This window comes from Micromys minutus (assembly GCF_963924665.1).
Source record: "Micromys minutus genome assembly, chromosome: 3".
Taxonomy (NCBI): Eukaryota; Metazoa; Chordata; class Mammalia; order Rodentia; family Muridae; genus Micromys; species Micromys minutus.
Window position 1 is genome coordinate 89,947,314 of NC_137972.1, and position 22,415 is coordinate 89,969,728.

The 22,415-nt window shown below is 39.5% G+C and overlaps 1 protein-coding gene and 1 pseudogene across 3 annotated transcripts in view; one reads left to right on the top strand and one right to left on the bottom strand.

The window, feature by feature from the left end:
* The window catches only part of THADA (THADA armadillo repeat containing), a 264,934-nt gene that overhangs the window by 237,099 nt on the left and 5,420 nt on the right, over positions 1 to 22,415 (bottom strand). The window contains exons 5-15 of one of the 2 annotated variants that reach the window (XM_080914535.1): positions 22,267 to 22,299; positions 21,986 to 22,034; positions 17,897 to 18,084; positions 14,756 to 14,850; positions 13,212 to 13,432; positions 10,558 to 11,249; positions 9,504 to 9,655; positions 8,785 to 8,940; positions 7,893 to 8,015; positions 4,319 to 4,442; positions 2,049 to 2,203 (exon numbers count right to left, since the gene is read on the bottom strand). In XM_080914535.1, the coding sequence (XP_080770661.1) occupies positions 2,049 to 2,203; positions 4,319 to 4,442; positions 7,893 to 8,015; positions 8,785 to 8,940; positions 9,504 to 9,655; positions 10,558 to 11,249; positions 13,212 to 13,432; positions 14,756 to 14,850; positions 17,897 to 18,084; positions 21,986 to 22,034; positions 22,267 to 22,299 (1,988 nt within the window). Of the gene's footprint in view, positions 1 to 2,048; positions 2,204 to 4,318; positions 4,443 to 7,892; positions 8,016 to 8,784; positions 8,941 to 9,503; positions 9,672 to 10,549; positions 11,250 to 13,211; positions 13,433 to 14,755; positions 14,851 to 17,896; positions 18,085 to 21,985; positions 22,035 to 22,266; positions 22,300 to 22,415 lie in introns of both variants that reach the window. The other variant, XM_080914534.1, reaches the window with a different exon arrangement.
* Positions 21,012 to 21,519, top strand: LOC308418333 (ATP synthase subunit d, mitochondrial-like; annotated as a pseudogene). The gene has a single exon. The product of its transcript is annotated as an ATP synthase subunit d, mitochondrial-like (transcript).

The window sequence follows — 22,415 nt, forward strand, 5'->3', positions numbered from 1 at the left end:
AATGGGAGGGGCTAAAACCTGATCTCTGAATTTGATTATTAGTACAAAGGCATTTAATGGTGTCTAATAATTTCAAGACAGGAGATAGCAAATGTGCTGATTTTAAAGTTTATTTCTACCTAATCTGTTTCTACTTGACATTAGAGTAAATCTTAAACTACGCCACCTATAAATCAGTAAGAAAAAAATTTAAAAGCCTTAAAACTGAGAACACTTTTATTCCACCTAGATCAAAATATTAATACAATGAACCCTTGAAATGGCTCAGTGCTTAACAACTGTAACCTACACTGGGGAAGAAGAATCAACTTCCATAATTTGTTCTTTGACCTATACACAGACACACACATTCCACAGAAAGATGGGAAGTAAACCAGATGAATAGTAAGGATACATATCAAAAGATACTGCATCATGGACAAATATTATACACTGGGATTAAGCTAGTGTTAAAGTATTGTTCAAAAATTATGTACTATACAGAATAGAGGATACGAGTTTGAAAATACCTAGTCAATATCTTAAAAACCTTTTTTTTAAGTAGGAGGTGATTAATTATTTTATTTTAACTACATTTACTTATTTAGGGTGTAGGGAGCTAAAGAGACTTGCACAGATAGGTAACTTACATGGAAGTCAGGGGAAAATGGAAAGAACTGTTTCTTTCCCTCTACCATGTAGAGTTCAGAGACAAAACAGGTCACAAGGCTTGGTGACAAGCACCTTTACCTACAGAACCATCTTGCCTGCCCTATTTTCAAGTCTTAAATGTTTATGTCAACCATTTTACTAACATGCAACAAGACCAGATACTATAACCAAAATCTTAACTTAAATCACTCGAGGCAAAATAATTCTACAGTATCTCTGTTGTAGTAAGCATGTGTTTATGAAATTAAAAGTGCAGAAGGCCTCTCCAGGTTCTGTAAGAATCAGGCCTCTCTCTAATTTACCTTCTCAATGCAGATCCTCTCAAAAATCATTTGAATAACCAATGAGGCATAGCTAATCTATATGATAAAAGGCTGCATGTGATAACCAGTAAAGGAAATAATGCTGATAGAAGAAAAATCTAAATTAAATTCTTTAGAGGACACAAGAGTTTATCAGCGAGAACCAAAAACCCTCTGTTCACTAAGGTACCCCCAAAGACTACAGGTACAGGTAGATACTGCGCAGCCACTCCTAACCTGGACCAAATCAGATCAGTTGCCACCTAAGATGCTACAATGCCATACCAAAGACACAGAGACAACATAGTGCCATCTTTACATCACTTCTCCTCTGAATCCTACACCTATAAGATGATGTCAGACTGTTCGGTCATACTCTAAATATAACCTAACAGCTGCAGTCCCCGCAGGCCCCCTGGCCTCTAGAGAGTATTAATGAAAGGCTAAAACAAAGCTCTACACCCACCATGCCCCTGCTTGCCCAACATTACCAGAGTAAATTAAAAGGAAAAAAAAGAGAGGTTTAGTTAGGGTTCCCCTGAAGACCCACTCAACACTGGGCCTTTACTCCTACCATGGCAGAAGGAATAGTGTCAGGTGGAGGACTGGGGCCCAGCGTCTCAGCAGAGAGCTGCAGCTAACCTCAAATATTCTGAGGTTTCAGTCTTGGTTTAGCAATTGCTAACTGGAAGACCAGAGCACATTGTCTACCTCATTTACACTCTACTTCTCAGTCTATTAGTCAGGAAAATTATCTTTAAAACCTCAAAATGACTGTAAGTGATATGTTTTGAACAAGTATTACAAACCCAAGGGAACTATGGAGACCACATACCTGAAACCTACCAATGAACTTGTAAACAGTAAACCTCCTGCCTCCTCCACCTCCCCTGCCATCACAGCAGCTTAAAAGCATAGCTCAATGGTGTGGATTTGGACCACTTCCCATGCTTGCAAGAGCAGAGACAGATAGTAACTGAAAGTAGTATTCAAAAGATCTAAAAGGCAAAGAGCTGGAACAATCCTGACTGCTTTCACTAAGCTAAAGTAAAAGTTCTGCATTCACACACATTTACATAGGTAAAGTCCAAATACCTGGAACTGCCCAGCTGTTACTGACGACAGCTTCATTAGAAGATCAAATGCTAAGGTTTTCACTTCTTCAAAAGTACTAGTAAAACACTCCATAAGTACTTGGAAACGGCCAGCATCAATATCGTGACTCAGCTGATACACAGTCTGAATGTTACCTTAAATTTTAAATAAACAAAAATCAAGCTGCTCAAAGTTGTATGGCAAAATATTTATATACAATCAATGCTTCCTGCTTCACCTACATTCAGATTTTGCTTTGTACTTTACACAACACACACTGTGCACAATAGCATAAAACCATATCTCTTCAAATGACAAAGAAGTACTACAGCTTTAAAAATATGAAAAGTGATATGTTTTGAGCAAGTATTACAAGCCCAAGGGAACTAGAGCCCACCAGTGAACTTGCAAACAGCAAACCTCCTGCCTCTTACACCTCCCCTGCCATCGCAGCGGTTTAAAAAGTGTAGCTCACTGGTAGATTTGGACCGTACATTTTTAAAGATTTAAAAACATTTTATTCTTTTTCAAAAGGTTTGAAAGATCTCTCAGTTACTTTTAAAATAAAAATAAAGAAATAAATTTAGGTACACATCTTTTAAAAAATCCTTTCTGGCACTAGAAAGATGGTTCTGTAGCACTTGCTGCTTTTGCAGAAAACCCAGCACCCATATCTCATGGCCAACTATAACTCCAGTCCCACAGAAACCAATGACATCTTCTGGCCTTGGTGGACACCAAGAATACAGAAGAAACATAAATGCAGGTGAACATTCATGTACATAAAATAAAAACTTAAACAAACAATTTGCCGACCTAAGATGCAAAGTCTAGAGTAAGTAGGTACAGAATGAAGAACATGAACATCCTGGGACCCAGTCCAAATTCCTAGTCATCGTGTACGATTTTTAAGAGTTTTTTTATGCATATGAGTGCTTTGCCTGCATATATGTATGTGTAGCACACATGTTTCTAATGACCACAGAAGTCAAAAGAGGACATGCTATCCCTTGGACCTAGAGTTATAGATGGTTGTGAGTTTCCATGCTGGACTAGAACCTGGGTCTTCTACAGGAGCAGGAGTTTCTTACCCACCTTGGAGATCCTCCAGCCTGTGTACCATATGTTTAATACACTGCTGGGTTTTGTCTGCTGTAGTACTTTCTCAAAGCTTTTACATTTGTATTAATAAGAGATATTGGTGTACAGTTTTCTTATAGACCCTTTATCTTTACATTTTCGTTGCATTTATTTCTTTCTTTGTTTGTTTGTTTGTTTATGGGGCCTGAGCACACATATGCAATGCATGTACAGAGATCAGAGGACAACCTGTGGGAGCTAGGGAGTGAACTAGGGAGTGAACTAGGGAGTGAACTAGGGAGGCAGGCTTGGCAGCAAAGGTCTTGCCCACTGAGCCATCTTACAAACCCTCTTACAAAACCATATTTGCTTTTTTTCTAATACTTGATAGAATGAGTTGGAAGGTTTTCTGTTCTCTTCAGTTTTCTGAGACAGTGAGAAAGATAACAGTAAAGATTTGGTGGGATTTATAGTAAAGCCATTTGTCCTAGACTTTGCTTTGTTAAAATACTTTAATTGCTCATTTTGAGACAAGGTCTTAGCTATGTAGAACAGGTTGGCTTCTAATCTGAGATCCTCCTGCCTCAGCCTTTCAAGTGCTGGGATTAAAAGCATGTATCACTACAGCCACCTGCTGGGAGGTTTTGATTACTGTTTTAATCTCTTTACTAATTATAGAATTATCCCTTCTTTCCTAGTTTTTTCCTAGAATTAATGTAAATTTCATATAGAGAATTTAATTTGTTGGTATGCAATGGTTTTTTATTATTTTATATCATTTCTAAAAGAGTAGAAATCTTCAAGTCGATTCATATGCAAGAAACTACATTTTAACCACAAAGGCTCATTCATCTTATATATTAAATATGAGAAGCCACATGGTTTTCACTTTACACTTAAGAGATAAAGCCCTTACTTATAACAGGAAAAATAAACGTGGCAGGGGAGTATGGGCAGTCTCGGTGTGGTGAGCAAGAAGAGCCACACCAAGAACCCAGGTTTGGCATGTGCTTGGCAACAGTGATGAACAAAAGGAGACAGCTCTCTCTCATTTTCCTTCACTAGCAACTTTAGTTATGTACAAACGAGGACTATATATTAAAAGAGAATCTACAGACAATAAAATTCAAATTTCAAGTAAAGTAATATGCTAACAAAGTGTATGTTTCGCAGACATTGCTGAAGCTTACCTTCTGAAACAGGAAACACTTCAGCTACTGATCCTAAAATGGTTAAAGCTGAAAATCTAGTTGAGTAGGAAGATCCAGGAAACAATGCTTCAAAAAGAATGTTGCAAACAGATGACATGAAATTCTAAAATTAAGAACATATTACAATTAAGCATAACTAAGTTAACTGGCAGCAGTCAGGTGGGTCCCTTCAGGAGTAAGCGCTTCTGCCACATCTGACAGGGAGAAAGCTGTTGAAGCTGTCCCTGCTGTGTGGTTGTCCTGGCTGCCTGAGAGCTACTACAGCTTGGACAGTTTATCCCCACAGACTCATCTGCTTCATGTCTGACCCCAGGAAGACGGTATAACAGCAGCTAGGAGGGGCTCTAAGAGGCAAGGCCTGGAGGTGATTCAGTCTACAGGACTCTAACTCAGGGGAACCGGTTAATTCTGTCCCGGGTGAATAGTTACTGTTAAACTATTTGTTCCATGCTGTGACTGTCATGCTACGCGTTTGTTTTCTCAGCATGCTGTCTTGCCTTCACTCCTAACCACAGGCTCCTTCCACACTGTGCCCACCACTCCGCTATTGCAGGACATGGTCAGAGGACCCTTAACTCTTGCTGTTTGGTCTTTCTGCCACTAACATTCTTCTTTATAACCCAGATCCTCTCAAAGCTCCCTCCCCCAAGTATCTGATACAACAACATAAAACAGACAGTACTCAGTGCACAAACTACATCATGACCTTAATAAACCCTGTCTTCACAGACTCAACAAGGTAAACAAACATAGTTTGAGAAAAAAAAATGAATTTGTTCACCCTGTCTATGCCAGGGCTTTATGAATCCCGACTTCTGTGGACTTCGGGCATCAAAGGTATGCAATTTTCCAAGGTTTTAGAGTAAACAAAGACTACTAAACTGACTGTGATAAAATTTATACAAATATTGTTTTCTATTTGCCTCCTGAGATCCATACTCTACCATTCTATTTATACAAATGATTTTCTTTAAAGAAAACTTTTAATCAAAAAAGCAAGATGGCTGCTGGACATGCAGCTCTGAAAACAGTGCTTTCCTAGTAAGCACAAAGCTCTGAGTTCTAGCTCCACTCCACATCAACCAGGCGCCATGCTGCACCCCTGTAATCTTCACACTTGGGAGGTAGAAGCAGATGGATCAGAGTTCAAAGTCATCTTATGAGACATACTAAGTTCGAAGCTAGTTTGGCTACACAAGACTTTCTTAACCCCTCGTCTCCAACAGTAAGGTACTACTTCTTTGTTGATCTTCAACTCTTCCTCCTCTAATTTAAAAACAGTATTCCCAGCATAAACTACAGAAAAGAACTAAAAGCTCAGCAGTAACTGTCATGCATCCTGATACTGCTTTACCCTCAGCAACTGGGAGGCAGCCAAGCCCTAATGACAGTCAAGAACACAAGACCCCAACTTTCATTTTTCTGGTAGGCATGCAACCTTAAGAGATTTGATCTTGAAGCCCCTGAACCCTAAGAATTTGTTGATGAGTTTATAGTTCTCTGGGGTGTCAAAGGACTAGAATGACTATCCAAAATGCCTCTATTATTAATATTTTAAATATTAAGTAAAACAATGTTCACATTAAGTCTAATAAATTATGAAACCATATTTAGACAGCAGGGTCCCCAGTCGTGAGCAATATTCCACACATTTGCAAGAGGTAATGTGTGCCTCTGTCACAGTCTTGTGTATCTTAGTCTGGTTCTGCACTTGCTGTGCAGCAGGGTGACCTCTATTTCTTACCCTCCTGCTTCTGCCTTATAAGTGCTGAGATTACAGGCATGTGCTGCACTTCCAGCTTGTGTAACCCACATAACCATGTGTTGGACCCCACACCCTGCTTAGTATCCAACAGTCTACCACACTCTACCAGAGTGACTCAGATTAAGTCTCTAAGGCCTAATGCTCAAAAAAAATGCCTATCTGTTGGACATGGTACACATGACAATAATCACAGCTCTTAGAAAACTAGGACAGGGACACCAGTTTGAGGCCAGCCTGGGTTACACAGTAACTACCTTGTCTCAAAGGAGGGGAAAAGGAAGATCCATAAACAAAAACTAAAATATAAGCTTTTATGAAAATTTAGAATCTCTATCCACACGGGAGGTTTTATGTTCCTAAAGGCTTAAGTGACATTTCATGAATACCATGTCACTCCTTTCAGAAAGAAGTGATAGATAGATAGATAGATAGATAGATAGATAGATAGATAGATAGATAGATAGGCAGGCAGGCAGACAGACAGACATTTCCTCAAATCCAGCAATGATCTAAGAGAGGCTAATAAACATCATACTCACACATACAGGGCAGGGCTCATTATACACTCTAAACCGCTTTTAATGGCTTAGTGAGACTTTTTAAAATTTTTTATTAATAATTTATTTATTATGTGTGATTTCATACATGAGCAGCACATGTCACTGTGCCCATGTGGCAATCAGATGCCAGTTTTCAGGAGTAGGCCATCTCCATATGGATTCTAGGCATGGAACTCAAGACATTAGGCCTAGCAAGCCCCTTTAATTGATGAGCCAAGTTTAAAAAGGGTTTTCTTGGGCTGGAGATGGTTCAGTGGTTAAGAGCATTGACTGTTCTTCCATAGGTCCTGAGTTTAATTCCCAGTAACTACATGGTGGCTTAAGACCATCTGTAATGAGATCTGATGACCTCTTCTGGTGTGTCTTAAGACAGCTACAGTATACTTACATATAATAAATAAATCTTTAAAAGAAAAGGGCGGGGGTCCTCGTTTAATCCTCAAAACCGAGTTGTTTGGAGTTTTTGTTTGTTTCAGCAACTCTGACTCATCTGTTTGAGACAGAGCTCACTACGTAGCCCTGACTGACCTATATAACAGGAGGTGAGGAGGATGGTTAAGTAAATGTAGTATTTGCTATATAACCACGAGGTCTTAAGCTGGATCTGTAATACCTGAAGCCCAGGGTTGCAATGCACACCTGTATCAGTCCTGCACTGGAGACAAGAGGATGCTTGGGGCTTTCGGCTAACCAATCTAGCTCAATCAAAAAGTTCCAGGTTCAGTGAGAAACCTGTTTCAAAAAGTAAGGTGGAGAGTAATCAAGGAAAACACTTCCTATCAACCTTTGTCCTATACACATACACACAGAGAGAGACACAGAGAGACAAGGAGAGAGAGAGAAAGACGAGAGAGAGAGAGAGAGAGAGAGAGAGAGAGAGAGAGAGAGAGAGAGAGAGAGAGAGAGAGAGAGAGAGAACTGAAATGTGTCGATCTGAGCCATACATAGCCCAAGCAGTGTCTTCTGCCACACGAAGAGGTGGAGTTTAGAGACACTACTGAAGTGAGTCCAGTCACGTCACTCTGTCACAGTGCTCGAGAACTGCTGTGGTCCCACAACTCAGGCTACCTCCAGTAGACTAGCCAAGGGTTAGAGGGATATACAGCTCCCAGCTTGAGGGAAAAGTACAAGGCCACGATTCACCACGAAAGTGCTTGCTGTCTGCTGCCTTCTGCTCACTCACAAGTGTGTGTGTTTCCATGGCCCTGCATGTCTGCACATCACCTACCTGATACTGCTGTAAAGAGACAGAAGGCTGCTCTCTGACAGCCCGGCTCTCTGAGTCAGCGGTGGATCTCCTTTGCTCCAGTTTATAAAGTACCTGAGAACTTTCTTGTATCCTACAAAACAACTTTTAAGGAAAAAAGGACATTTTTAAAAAAATATATATGAACCACACAGTAAACTTAAACATCAGCCTGCAGGGACAATTTAAGGCTAAGAGAATGTGAATTTTCTAATATTGAAATACGCAGTTTCTTTCTGACATAAAATCAACATTTTATAGTTTTACCAAAAACAACATGTTACTGCAACCAGAATTAAAGCAGTTTTCCAATTTCCTTTAAACTGGTATGAACCTGCAGATGATAGTCTTTTCTATACCTTACCAATTCCTTAGCATAGACCTACTGTATGACTGATGCAAGATGACTTTCTCATGAGGTCACCATTGCAGGGTTCTTCTTTCCCTCACCACCACACTTTCTTCACACCACCTACGTGCTCAGAACCCAGCACTGAGCAAGGTGGGGATCGGTGAGTAAGGCTTATCACCAAGTCTAAGACTCTTCCCAGGATCCACAGGCAAATGGAGAGAACCAACTCCTGCAAATTGTCCTCTGACCTCCATAACTGTACCCTGGGATACATACCTGTCTTCTAAATAAATGAGTAAAATGTTTAAAATTATATTTTTTTAAGAGGTCAGGGTTGAAAGAACTGTGTGCTGGGCTTTAATCCCACACAGGTAAGCTTGTTGAACTCAGACCTAAACACTGAAGCCATGAAGACAGATGGTAGCCCAATATCACCATTCCACGCTCTCCCCAAACCTGAGACCTTTTTAAAGATAATTTCTAGAGAAATTATTATTTTCCAATTCTGATGCAAAACTCTACCTTTTTAAGGAGAGAGCAAATCTGCTGCCGGACCCCTGGAGACTGGCTGTTGAGATTGTAACTGAGAAAGAACTGAACCCACTGCATTTCTTCTGCAGTGACCACTTCTGTGCTCCGATTACTTTCACAAAGCAAGCCCAGAGTATCTATCCGCACCTAAAACACATGAAACAATATATTAATTTTTTTCTCTGAAATAAGAAAAGCCTAAAATACTTATAATGTGTGATATTTGTGTAATCTACCAAAGGAAAAAAATAAACTTCATGTTGCCCACATATACCATATACCGCAGGAAGGTTTCTTAATCAAAACACCTTGTAGTTATACCCTTGAAGCCGTCTCATTACATGTACAGAACTGAGGCCTGTACAAATGCAGAAGCCAAAGCCTTACTTACGTAGCACTCTGCCCCACTGCCTTCTGTCTTCTTAGTGCTACCTTACTCCAGACCTCCGCAGCTCCCATGCAGCTCCCACCAGCCATACACCATGCACTCTGCCAGGCTCATGGAAGCCTTAGCGATAAGCCACCTGATCAGGCACACTGACGTGTGTGTTGTAGGTTCTATGTGGGCATGGCACAGATGGAGTACAGAAATGACACTTTCTCCTTAGGGGCTCCTGACAGTGCTAGGTTCAACTCAGGGGCCTCTAGCCAGAATCCTAAGCAATCAGATTGATCATTAGGAACGATGTATACAACAGAAGTTTCCTTACTTGGCAGTGTTGGTGAATTAAGCCTTGCTTTACCCTTGCACTACACACAAGATTCTCCCAGGCATGAGTTGCAGACTGAAGATGCCCATGAGCTCTAGCTGTTCGTAGACATGCCATCAAAGCTCCCAGAGCCCCTCTGTGATTACAAGACCCTAAAGTGAAAAAAGACTATTCATGTTCCAAAAGCACAATAGCGAAGACTATTCCTATGCTATGCAATGACTATGACATCAACTTTTATGATCCAATTAGCATTAAACTTTAAAGTTTAACATGAATTAAAGTGCTATTTTAAAATAAAAGTGACTGAAAAATTATTGTTCATGCCAATAATTCCAAGTAAGCACAACTATCTTATTAATTTAAAAAAATCATGACTTATTTTCTAATACTTTTACTTTTGGACTTAACACTTAAAAAAAAAACTCACCATATGTGAATTAGAAGAAATAATCAAGTTATAAACAATTACACAAGAACAGTAGAAACACTGTAAAAGTTCAAAGACGATTTTATTCTTGAAAATAAAGAGTAACCCTTAACACGTCTTTGAGTTATTCTCATTATAAAGAACATAAAATGTGGACTACAGAGACCTGCTGATTTTAGCAGAGCATTAGCTGCTAAGAAAGGCACAGGAAGCTGTGGCTCAGGAACCTTAACAAAATAGAAATAAGTACAAGCTAGCATCAGAACAGGTTCGGATCTCTGAAGCCTCAAGTTGTCACTCAAAAATGCAAGAACAACTGTTAAAAGACTATTAAATAATAGATTGGTCTTTGATAAAGAAATCAAAATTTCCTCTCAGAACTAAGTAGGTTCAAAGTTTCTTAAATTGCATACAAGGACATAAATTTTCTCTTTATCAAAAAAGATAATTTTAATCTATCCATCTATCTTTCCATCCATCTGAAGTGTCTGTCATTAACAGCTTTCTTTAACACTTACAGAAGGGGAGAGGGGAGATATTTAAACTAGAAGATGACAAACATCTGCCCAAAGGTTTACATTTGAGTATCCTAAATAGAAATTAAGAAAACAAAAACTATCTTACCAGTTTCAGTATCAATAGATGCCTGAAGAATCTGCACCATGTAGTGCAGGCTCTCGGGACTGTAATTCAGTAACCGTGGCAGGTAATAATCAATCACATAAGACCTCTGATCCAAGCTTCCTCCACACAGTACAGAAAGGACAGGAAAAACCCAAGTCTCATGCCATTTATTCATCCAGGTATTGGTGACAGTATGGGACTTCAAATGGCTCTTATGATTTTTAAACATGGTTTCCAAGAGGTCACTTGCATAAGGTACCAAAGACTGGTCTCCCATCACCTCTAGGATTTGAGATGGAATAGTTTTATCTATTGCCAAAATATGTTCAATTCCAAGACTCTCAACCAAACAGCCAAGGCAGGCGTACTTCCCTTTAACATGCCATCCCAGCTGCAGAAGACTCTTAGTCAGCTCCAGAAAGAAGGGGTCCGTGAGTAAATCTGCCCCTTCCGTAGTAAGCCGATGCATTTGCAAAAGATTTCTGAATATGACTTTGGTCTGGTGTCTCAGAGCGTCTAATGGATGCTCCCAGTGTGTACAGACATATTCCAGAAGTCTCCTAGGTATGCCTGAATCCCCTTTCAGATGATTCTTTAGGCTTGGGGAACTCGATTCAAGGATTTGTATGGCTGAATTGGTCCAAGATGCCAAGATTCTAGACAGGAACATTTCTAGTGTTGACTCCTTAATCCTGGAGAAAAATAAACCGTAATGTGTATTATTATGAACTTCCAAGGAAAAGAAACTAATTAGCTATCACAACTTTTAAATACAAAAAAATGAACAAAATATTTAATTAATTTTACAACAACAACAAAACTACAAATAAGGCCAAACTGAAAGTAAAATTTCACATAAATCTATTTACCTTATAAAATATATTTTAAAAACTGAATACAAGGAAACCTTTGCGAATAAATGAAATGTTCATTATCTTCACTGTGATGATGGTTTTATGGGTATTCTAAAGTATGTGTTTGTGCTTGTGTGTGTGTGTGTGTGTGTATCTGTCTGTCTGTCTGTGTGTGACAGAGACAGAGAGGCATTCAAGTGAGTACACATATGCAGGCACAGAGGCCAACAGGAGGCATCTGGTGTCTTCTCTTATAACTCTTTATCTTTCCTTGAGACAGTATCTCTTACTGACCTACAAGCTATTCAGCTAAGATGGCTGCTAGCAAGCTCTCAGGATTGACTTGTCTCCACTTACTAATGCTGGGGTTACAGGTACATGTGCAGCCTGAGATTTGAACTCGGGTCTACACACTTGCACAAAATGTGCTCTATGCCCCTGAGCCATCGCCCTGGCTTCTCATGGAGATTTAAAAATAACCTGAGGGTCCAGTTGAGAAAGGCTGGAGAGCCATGTTTTGGTCTTGGAGTATCTACTGTTTCAGCATGATGAAAATATGAGAGACAGGTCCCACTAGGTAATCTAGGCTACACTCAAGCTCATCTTCTGCCTCTGCCTCCCAAGTGCACCATCCTGAACAGCTAGGAAGATGGAAACATTCTGAGGTTGACTGTGGTGATGGTTGTGCAATTCCATGAACATACTAAAAGACAGACTTGTGCCCTTTACATTTGTGAATTTACAGTATGTAAATTGTGTCTCCAACTTGTAAAAATTATTTTAGAGCTTTTTGCTTATCATAATAGTAATGCTTTACTGCTATTAAGTTGTATACAGTCTGACTTTAAAAACATTATTATTTATGCATAATTGATTTATTTATTTCATGTGTACACATGTCTGCCAAGGTCAGAAGTAAACTTGCAAGAGTGAGTTCTCTCTTCTATCATGTAGACTCAATGAATCAAACTTCAGGCTTGGTGGTAAGAGCCTCTAACAGCTAAGTCATCTCACCAGACCCTGTCTGACATTTTAAATACTTGCCCATTTTATCCATTATGGCCGAACACCAAAGAAACTCAGCTCTATAAAGCCCTTACTACAGCGTGCTCATCAGTGAACATTTACTGTCTAAACCTCACTTTATTCATCCAATAAACTAAGTTTTTATAACACTATGTGTATAACACATTATAACCTAGAATTCATGAGACTCATAAAATAGGGTCATGTTTTTTGAAATGGTAGCAGGAGCTGAAGATAGGCTCAGATTTAAGAGTGCATACTGTGTCCAAAGTTCAGTTGCCAACACCCATGTCAGGCAGGTCGCAAGCACCTGTAACTCTGGTGCCAAGGGATCCACTGCCCTCCTCTGGCCTCCATAGCACTTCATGCACATGCAAATACCCACCACACATATGCACAGAGTGAAAGAAAAGTACAAGGTCTTATAATGCTAGCATAACTAGTGGACGCCTGTCATGGGAGGAGAGGCGAGAATATCAGGAGTTCAAACCAGCCTTGGTAAGAAAGAGCAACATAACATGAGACTAACCTAAAACAAGCAAAAGACAAAGCTAGCATAGATACCGAATGTTAGAAATCACTCCACATCAGCCTGCAGCAGTAATTTCTGTTTTCATCATCTGCTTTTTCTCAAAGCCTATTTTATTGTCAGTATCAATTTTAATTTAGGATTTAGCCTACCACAATTAACTGAATTAATTTTTTTGGTTTAGTTGTATCCTTCAAATGTCTTATAAGCAAAACAAAATAGGAGATAACAAAACCAAAACTCACTGTGAACTCAAGGTGAACAAAACATGCACAGTATCCAAGAGCAAAGCCTCGCCGCTTGGGCCCATGCTCCCATTCTGCCAGTCCAGCATAGCAAGTGTTCCCTGACACAGGAACAGGGGAGTTGAGGCCGGCACGTCCGCACAACAAAGGCTCCTACAGCTATTCATGAACCACTCAGGGGTGTTGGTACAGTCAGCTGACTGCAGAAGCAAGCTGTTGATCTAGAAAACAAGAGATGATAACATTTGTCTCAAATACAAACTTGAAATAGTCTAAGAAAACTAACGGTAAAATAGCACAAACACTGAAATTATTATACTAACTTTAAAAGTGAGAACAACTCGATCTAAGCACACCCATCTTTTTGCTGCTATGAAAGGTCAACATCCGAGGCAGAGAGGAGGGTGCTATTAGAGGAGTTCTGACCAAAAAATTCAATTGTATTCAAGGATAATTATTTTGCATGATCTCAGGATACAGACATGTTTAATATAAATTGGGTTAAGAGACAAAGTGAGTTTCTAGATAAGATACTGAGAGGAGGGGAGACTGCTAGCAGCCAATACAAAGATTGTGGTCTCCATTACCAAATCATACTCTCCTTAGAAATCAAGTTCACTAAAAGTTGACCCTCACATGCCTCTTGTATAACAAAGAATATGATTAAGTATGTTGCAAAGTTATTCTCACAGTGCATTTAAATGTCACCGTCATCGCTCAATACAGACACACAGACCTGCAAACAGACGCAGTCACTCTGAGGAGCGAGGCAGTGACATGCTGGCAGCCATACCCTCTGCACCCCTGACTTCCAGGCAGCTGTCCTCACCCTGTGCTCCCTGCCCCACTGCATTTGTATATTTAGAATTCTCATTGTAAGAGAAAAGACCACTGTAAAAATCCCAACTATGCCAAGTAAACGTTTTAAAATTCAGCTAATATGGTTTTAAAATTGAGGGGCAAGTAAAATGGTTTAGTGAGTACAGTCATGTCAAATCTAACAATCCAAGTTTGATCCCCAGAACCCACATGGAAGAAGGAACAAACCAACAACTACAAGTTGCCCACTGACCCATACATACGTGCATGAGCACACAAACTGTGACACATGTGTGCCCATACACACACAAATAACTATAAGATAACAAATAAAATATTTCTAAAAAAAAGATTTATTTATTTTATGTAAGTACACTGTAGCTATCTTCAGACACACCAGAAGGGGGCATCAGATCTCATTACAGATGGTTGTGAGTCACCATGTGGGTTCTGGGAATTGAACTCAGGACCTCTGGAAGAGCAGCCAGTGCTCTAACCACTGAGCCATCTCTCCAGCCTGAGTCTGCATTCTTTTATCAATCCACCATAAGCCTCTTGGTCCTCCAGAACCTGTCAGCTGTCAGTATTAGCTGCATGTTATAAGTGATAAACTTAATACCGTAATCAAAAACAGTTTACAGCCCACAAATAAAATATTTACATTTAAAAAACTGATGTCCGTCTAATTCTCAGTGACGAAAAATTGTAAAGAAAGATGCACTCACCAATTCAGGAAGCTTTTCAGATGGTCGGAACATGGTCTTAATGAAAAGAACAACAGCTAATCCAGATGTACTCTGAATAGTCTGCAGCAGATCGTCTATGGGGTGGAGGGTAGAGCAAGCATCACATTTTAAAGGATGAAGGGTCTGGTGTGGTAGAAACAGCAAGTGATTTGGGATCAAGCAGGCCTCACTAGTTCTAGCCTGACCATTTCCCAGGCAACGAGATCCCAGACACGTTACTTCACCTCCTAGGAAATCAGCTTTTCCTTTTTTCTTTAATGATAAAAAATAACTCATACCAGACAGGCTGTCATAAAGTTTAGAAGAAAATGAAGAAAAAGGCTAAATCCAGTGCATAGTAACTTCCTTCCTCTTGTACAACACTTTATTCTTAACTTCACTATCTACATCTCCGACACACCTAATAACACCATCACATGCCCCATTCCACCACTCTGTATTCCAAAACATTTTTCTTAGAGAGCATTGAAGGTCTATGTGAAATCTATACTACATTAATTAGAAACCTTGCTGACAAAGTGACCAGACAAGTTTAAGTTGCTATCTTTTTTTTTTTTTTTACATATTACATTAGCCTCCAGTGATATGAATTATTCAGCTCAGACTGAGAAGTATGAGACACTATAAGTTAAATATCCCCTCTGCCCTCCATCTCTTGGAACAAAACTGACTTGGCATTTGCTTAGCCAAAAGCAGGACGCTTGCTTCCACAATCTTCCTCGCAACTAAAGGCAGATCTGGGTTTAGTTCAGAGCTTACAATCATTTACAGCTCTAACTCAGACGTCCTCTTCTGGCCTCCTCAGGAACCCACATACACACATATTCAGATACACATACACATAAGTTTAAAATTCTACTTAACAAAAAACAACAACAACAACAACAAAAATATCCCAGGCATAAGGGATGGCTCAAGGTTAGAGCACTGACTGCTCTTCCAGAGGTTCTGAGTTCAATTCCCAGCAACCACATGGTGGCTCACAACCATCTGTAATGGGATCTGATGCCCTCTTCTGGTGTGTCTGAATAGAGTAACAGTGTACTCATATACATCAAATAAATAAATCTTTTTTAAAAACCCAAGTATTTAGTTTCCTTTAAATTCCAAAAAGCCCAAGGTAGAAAGAAAAGCAGAAATACTAATTAAACAATAAAGATGACTTTTCCTAGTTGCCATTGTTAAAACAATTACCCCAGCAAAAGCAGAGTAAATCACCATTTCTTACAAAGAAGAGTCTAAACAGGTACCCAGGTTTTGTTTTGGTGTGTGTGTGTGTGTGTGTGTGTGTGTGTGTGTGTGTGTTTTCATATGCACTCCACAGTATGTGCGTGAAGATCAGAGGACAACTTGTAGAACTCCATTTTTTCCCATGATGTGAGTTCCAGGGATCAAGACCAAGTCACCTAGTTTGGTAACAAAGTCTTTACATACTGAGACATCTTGTCCAACCAATGTGTTTTATCTGCATGTGTGAATGTGCGTCTTGTGTGCACAGTGTCCAAAAGAGCAGAAGAGGGCATAGGATCCCCTGAGATTGAACTTATAGATTGCTGTGAGTAGTTATGTGGGTACTGGGAATTGCACCCAGGTCTTCAGGAGAACAGCCAGAGCTCTCAACCAGAGCTATCTCTCTAGCCACATGTTATTAGGTTTTAGTTACTGCTGTTGTTGTTTTGGCTTTTGTTTTTGTTTACTTGTTTTTTAAAAAGATTTATTTATTGTATAGGAGCACACTGTCGTTGTCTTCAGATACACCAGAAGATGGCACTAGATCTTATTACAGATGGTTGTGAGCCACCAGGTGGTTGCTGGGATTTAAACTCAGGGCCTCTGGAAGAGCAGTCAGTGCTCTTAACAACTGAGCCATCTCTCCAGCCCCTTGTTTGTCTTTAATTTTGTTTTTTTATTTAAGTTATATTCTTACATACATTACCACACAGAATAGCAGACAAAGAGAAAAGATAATTTAACCTTTTCTGTAATACTTAAATGTCATATAACCCTTTTTTGATTTTTGTTTTTTTTTTTCTTAAAAAGACGTTATAAATACATATATAGTTAAATAAGTTATGGGAAATGACCATGCTTGAACTCATCATCAGAAAAAGAGAACTTAGCTTCCTGGCCCAGACAATCTGTCCATGTACCTCATTTCAACCATAATTCCCTTTCAAACTCTGAGTAAACAGTGTTCTGACTTTCCCGTATTCTCCAATAGCCTTAACAAATAAGTATGTATTTCTAGACAGGGCAGCAGCCACATCATTTTAAAATGTCTTTTAGTTATCTTACATTTCTCTTCTATCTGTCTTTATCCTTTCATGTCTGATGAGAGACTCTGGCCCATTTGACTTGCAGAGGTTTGCTGGTGTGTTCCTGGTATGTCCTCTGTCTAATTCAGTGCAGTCTTCTGACCCTGCAAACTGACAGCTAACCTTAAATTCACCACTCTCAAACTCATTCCCTCTGGGAAGACGACAGGCAGCAGCTACAGGAATCTAAAAGGTGTGTTTTGTGTGGTTTTCTGTCTCTGTGATTACTGCTGCCTGATACCACCCACACCAACCACCAGGGTTACAAAAGGCAACAATCTATTGAGTTACTTCACTTTAACTTATTAATTAAATATTCTCGTAAAGAGAAACTTCTTCTCAGTTAGCTTCCTAATGGTATAGTTCTCGTGAACATAAGAGATATAGTGAGGAATTAAGCAACCAGGCCCACAACCAACAACTAGTGTCATTATTTGAATATAATACCACTAAGAGTTCAGCTCAGCTTTCCAAATCTTCCTTAAATTTGGTAACTGCATCTAAAGAACTTCCTTTTATATCCTAAAGTCTGTGGCTTTGCACCTTGAGGTTATTGGTTTTTCTCCTTTGTACACAATAGACATGCTGATACATACATATTCACAAATGGGAAAAGTTCTTCAACTTCCCGTGCTGAACTCATATATTTAAAAAACAAAAACCAAGCAAACAAAAACCCACTAACCATGAAATTTAGGCTCTTTCTCCATTGACTGACAGAGAAGATCCATATCTAGATTACATGCATCAGCAAAAGCTGACTGGCATGCTGTTAGAACCATTACTTTGAGCACTACACACTTACCATCATTCAAAAGTTTGGTAAAAATGCTCAGCAAGCCACACATACTTTGCCAGATGGGAGAGCTGGAATCATTCCAAAGACTGCTTTGGGGCCCCTGTATCTTCTGTACTAATGTCATGGCAACTCGAACACCTACCAGCAAGTCATTCATTAGCTGTGTTTGAACAATATGATTCCCGGCAAATTTTCTGCAAAGAAGAGAAGATATCAGAAGAAAATTCAAATTTAATTGTCACCACCCTTGCTGCCCCACCAAAACCAGCATGTTCCAGCACCTGTCTACTGGGGATCAGAGCAGACTTAAGTCTCTATCTCTCATTTGCATAAGCATTCCAGTTACACAGACACTAACTGTAAACCCCCATACTCTTACCTCAATGAGCCCTTCTTCCTTAATCACACTAACCTTATTTCCTATTTTAGGGCAAAGATAAGAAACGTCTGAAAAGAAGAACTGAAGTTGTAATGAGACAACTACAGATGTGAACACTCAATCTGCACATTCTTTTCCCACCTGCCTTCAACATGCTCTCCTAGACTCTGTCCTCAGACATATGACTAGATAGTTCACTTTTCCCTAAACTACTTACCTACATGTCTGTTTCTCTCCTCCCTCTCATACCTTGCCCCCTTCTCTCTTGTGTGAAAGACCAACCCCCAGCTTCAGGTGCACTAAAAAGATCCTCTGACAGTGAGATACAGTCCCACCCTGCCCTACTCTATGTCAAAGCTCCCAAGATTCAGCTCTTAGCTCTCGGTTAACTATCTAGTTCTCTCCCTTGGTGCTGGCCTCATATAGCTTTTAGGCTGTCAGTTATATTCTGTATGTTTACTATTGCATTTCTAACTTCCTACTCACCATCTTCATTTGGGTATCTAATAGGTATCTCAAAATATATGAATTTATACTTGACTCCAAGCCCATGCTACCTCCTAGGATCTCTATCTCTAAAAGTATTGTAATCACAGTTACCTCCTAGCCTCTACCCCATCTCTACGAAAACCTTAGTTCTAGCTTCAAAATATATCTGGACTTACACCGTGTCCATGGCTACTATCAATCTGACCTGGACCATTCTCATGTCTTTTTTTGGGTTACAATGGCTTCCAACTGGTCTCCCATCCTTTAACCTTGACCTTCTTAGGCTATTTTCAATAAGAAAGAACAGGTCCTATTAAAGCTCAAGCAAGGGAAAAATAGTTGTAACTTCCTCAAAACAAAATTCGCAAAGGCCTCAGCTATTCCACTCCTAGTATATAATTCCAGGAATTGGAAGCAGAGCCAGGGATGGGAAGCACACAGCAGGCTGAAGCAAGAGAAGTGCCCCAAGTCTGAGACCAGCATAAACTATAGTTGCGTTTCCAGCCAACTGAGGCAACAGAGTAAGATCCTACTTTATGAAACAAATAAATAAGCAGAGGGGAAAAAAAGAAAAAAAATTAAACAGAAACTAAAACTCTTGTACACACCAATGCTTATAGATGCATTATATAGCAGCCAAAAGGTAGAAAAAACCAAAAAGCCAGGAGATGAATAGACAAAATGTGTCATATATACTCAGTGAAGTATTTGGCTATGAAAAGGAATAAAATTCTGCTACATAATACTACATAAATAGGTCTTGAAAACATCCCAAGTGAGGTCAGCCTGACCGAAAAGGAGAAGCAGGCTCAGTATGATAGTACAAAGAAAATCATAAAGTCAGTGCCTACCTGGATATACTTACATCGCCCAAATATATATAAATAATGAATATATATATGTGCAGATATATAGTGAATATTCATATATGATATGATTTTATTTATATAAAGTATTAAAGACGGACAAATTTAAAGAGTCAGAAAGTAAGGTGGATATTACCAGGGTCTGTGTCATCTTGAGACAGTGAATTTTTTTGTTTTTTTCTTTTTTTTTTTTGCAGGGGAGATACACTGACTTAGAAGCACCTAAAAATAGCCAAGTCAAAATGACTAGGAACCAACTGAATATTGAGTCTAATAAAGAAGAGATCTAACTGGAAATCCCAAATATTATGTAGACACTGGCTGAACCAAAGAACTAGACAACATAAAACAAGAACAGGATAAAGTACGGGGTTGGACTGAGGTCCATCTGATAAACCAAGAAGTCTAAAAAGGAAACAAAGGAGCAGAAGACCTCAGGTTAAAGTGGGCATAAAGCTATTACGTCTACTCCACTGCAGAACTTCCCTAAACCAGCCAGCAACCAGGGCTTAAAATACAAACAGGCATAAACAGATGCATAAGGAAGGAACAAGGTTTTAACGTCAATATTTTAGAAGACACTGCATATGAATGACTGGCTACAGACTTAACAGAAGGAAAGATAAAAACCAAGACAGAGAATAAACCTGGAAATAACCAGTTACAACTCCAAAAGGCTTTAAAACCATGGGCACTTAGGGCACTTATCGCTGGCTTGACGTGAAGTAAACGAGGGCAGAAACAGAAATAAGTAAGCACTCTAAACCAACCTTTAACTCTAAGCCAGCAGACAACTGACTTCCTGGGGAGGGTGTAAAGCAAGGCTTGAGCCAAGTGCAGCCTGAGCTCTCTGCTAAGAAACAAATAATCCAGCAACTGTCTGTCAGGAAAACAATACACACAGATAAAGCAGCTACGCCATAGTGTAAAAAGGAGAAGTAGGTAAATGTATGTGCAGTGGCCATCAAAAGCCAAGGTGTCTCTCAGCTGGCTTTATGCCAACACTCAGCGATTAGATTATTAAAGCAAAGGCTTGATGATGTTGCCATAGATCTATGCCCCAGGAAACGGTCCAGCGATCAATCCCACCTGGGTACATAGATTTGCATCGATTTTTGATGACCTGTTCCTGAAAAGGAGTGCTCAACCAAGGATCACTAGATTTCTGAGCAAAGTTTCTTGTCAGACATACAGTGCGTAAACATAACAAATGGGGGAGGGGAAAGGAGGAAGAAAACTTAAAAAATAACTATTATACTTTTATTAATGTCTTCAGAGTGATAACAAGAAATTTTACCCATAAAATATCACACACTCAAAGGTAAGAGAAGTCTGTTCCTTGCTGCTGGAGACAGCACTCTGCCAAGGGTCGGTGAAGTATCCCAAGATGGCTAGGTGTAAACTTGCTCTAAAAACCATTGATTGGTTATCTTTTGTGGAGATCATACCCCAAAACCAGAAGACAATTGGAAACGCCCTAAAGTCCTGGAGTGAGACCCTCCACACCGGGCTGGCTAGTCTGCCTGAGAAGCCACCAGCAATTGACTGGGCTTACTACAAGGCCAATGTGGCCAAGGCTGGCTTGGAGGATGATTTGAAAAAGAAGTATACTGCCCTGAAGACTCCTGTGCCCGAGGATAAATACACAGCCCTGGTGACAGCGAGGAGACGGAGGATGTGAAGAACTGTGCTGAGTTCCTGTCTGGATCCCAGGCCAGGATCCAGGAGTACGAGAAGCAGCAGGAGAAAGTGAGGAACATAATTCCCTTTGACCAGACGACATTGATGCCATAAAGGAAATCTTCCCAGAAACCACGCTAGACAAGAAATACCCGTACTGGCCCCACCAGCCCATGGAAAACCTATGGAGCAGCCCAGGAGGAAGCCCCAGCTGACATAAAATAAAACATTTACATAGTGAAAAAAAAAAGGTAGGAGAAACGACTTTCCTGTTTCTTGTTTATTCTAATAATAGTGTATTTGACCTTTAAAGATTAATTATCATTTGAATATGGTGGTACATACCAGCACACAAGAGGCTATGGCAGGAAGATTACAAGTTTGAAGTTAGCCTGGTTTACACAGTGAGATCTTGTCTCAAAAAATAAAAATCAATTAAAATTTAGAAAAAAAATACATTCTAAATTTTATATAAATTTATATGCACACATTTACATATGATTATTAAGTATATTATATAAAAATATATTTATATCACATATATGCCAAAATTTTTAAATAATCAATCCAAATGTTGAAAACAGCACATTCTGAGACCTTTTAGAAAACGTTCTTTGTACAGAAAAATTTCCAAATGTGCACAGAGATGCGTGCACAAGCATACAAACATGCAGCACTTGCCTGTTTTCTTCCAGGATCTCAGTTAAACTCTGCTGCAGAAAGCGGAACACTGAAAGAGAGAGAAGAATGACAACCAGAACGCCACTGAGGATCCGCCTCAGCACTGGAACATTCTAACACATCTACCACAGTGATGTCATGACACACGGAAACCTCAGCAGCATAGTCTACTTTAGTTATGTGGAGTACTCTAGTATTGCCCAGAAATTTAAGGGAGTCAGTTCTAAAATGACTCAGAGAAAGTGTCACCCCTCAAAACAAAAGAAAATATGAAGACTTACCATTTTTAAGCAGATTAACAACACTTGCTCTACCTGCAGGTGGGAAAATAACAATACTAAGGGGTTTTTGCCAAAATGAACATTAAAAACAGTAACGTAATCACAGATGTAAGTTACCCAGGAAAGGCACTGAGGAAGTGCTGGCTTAC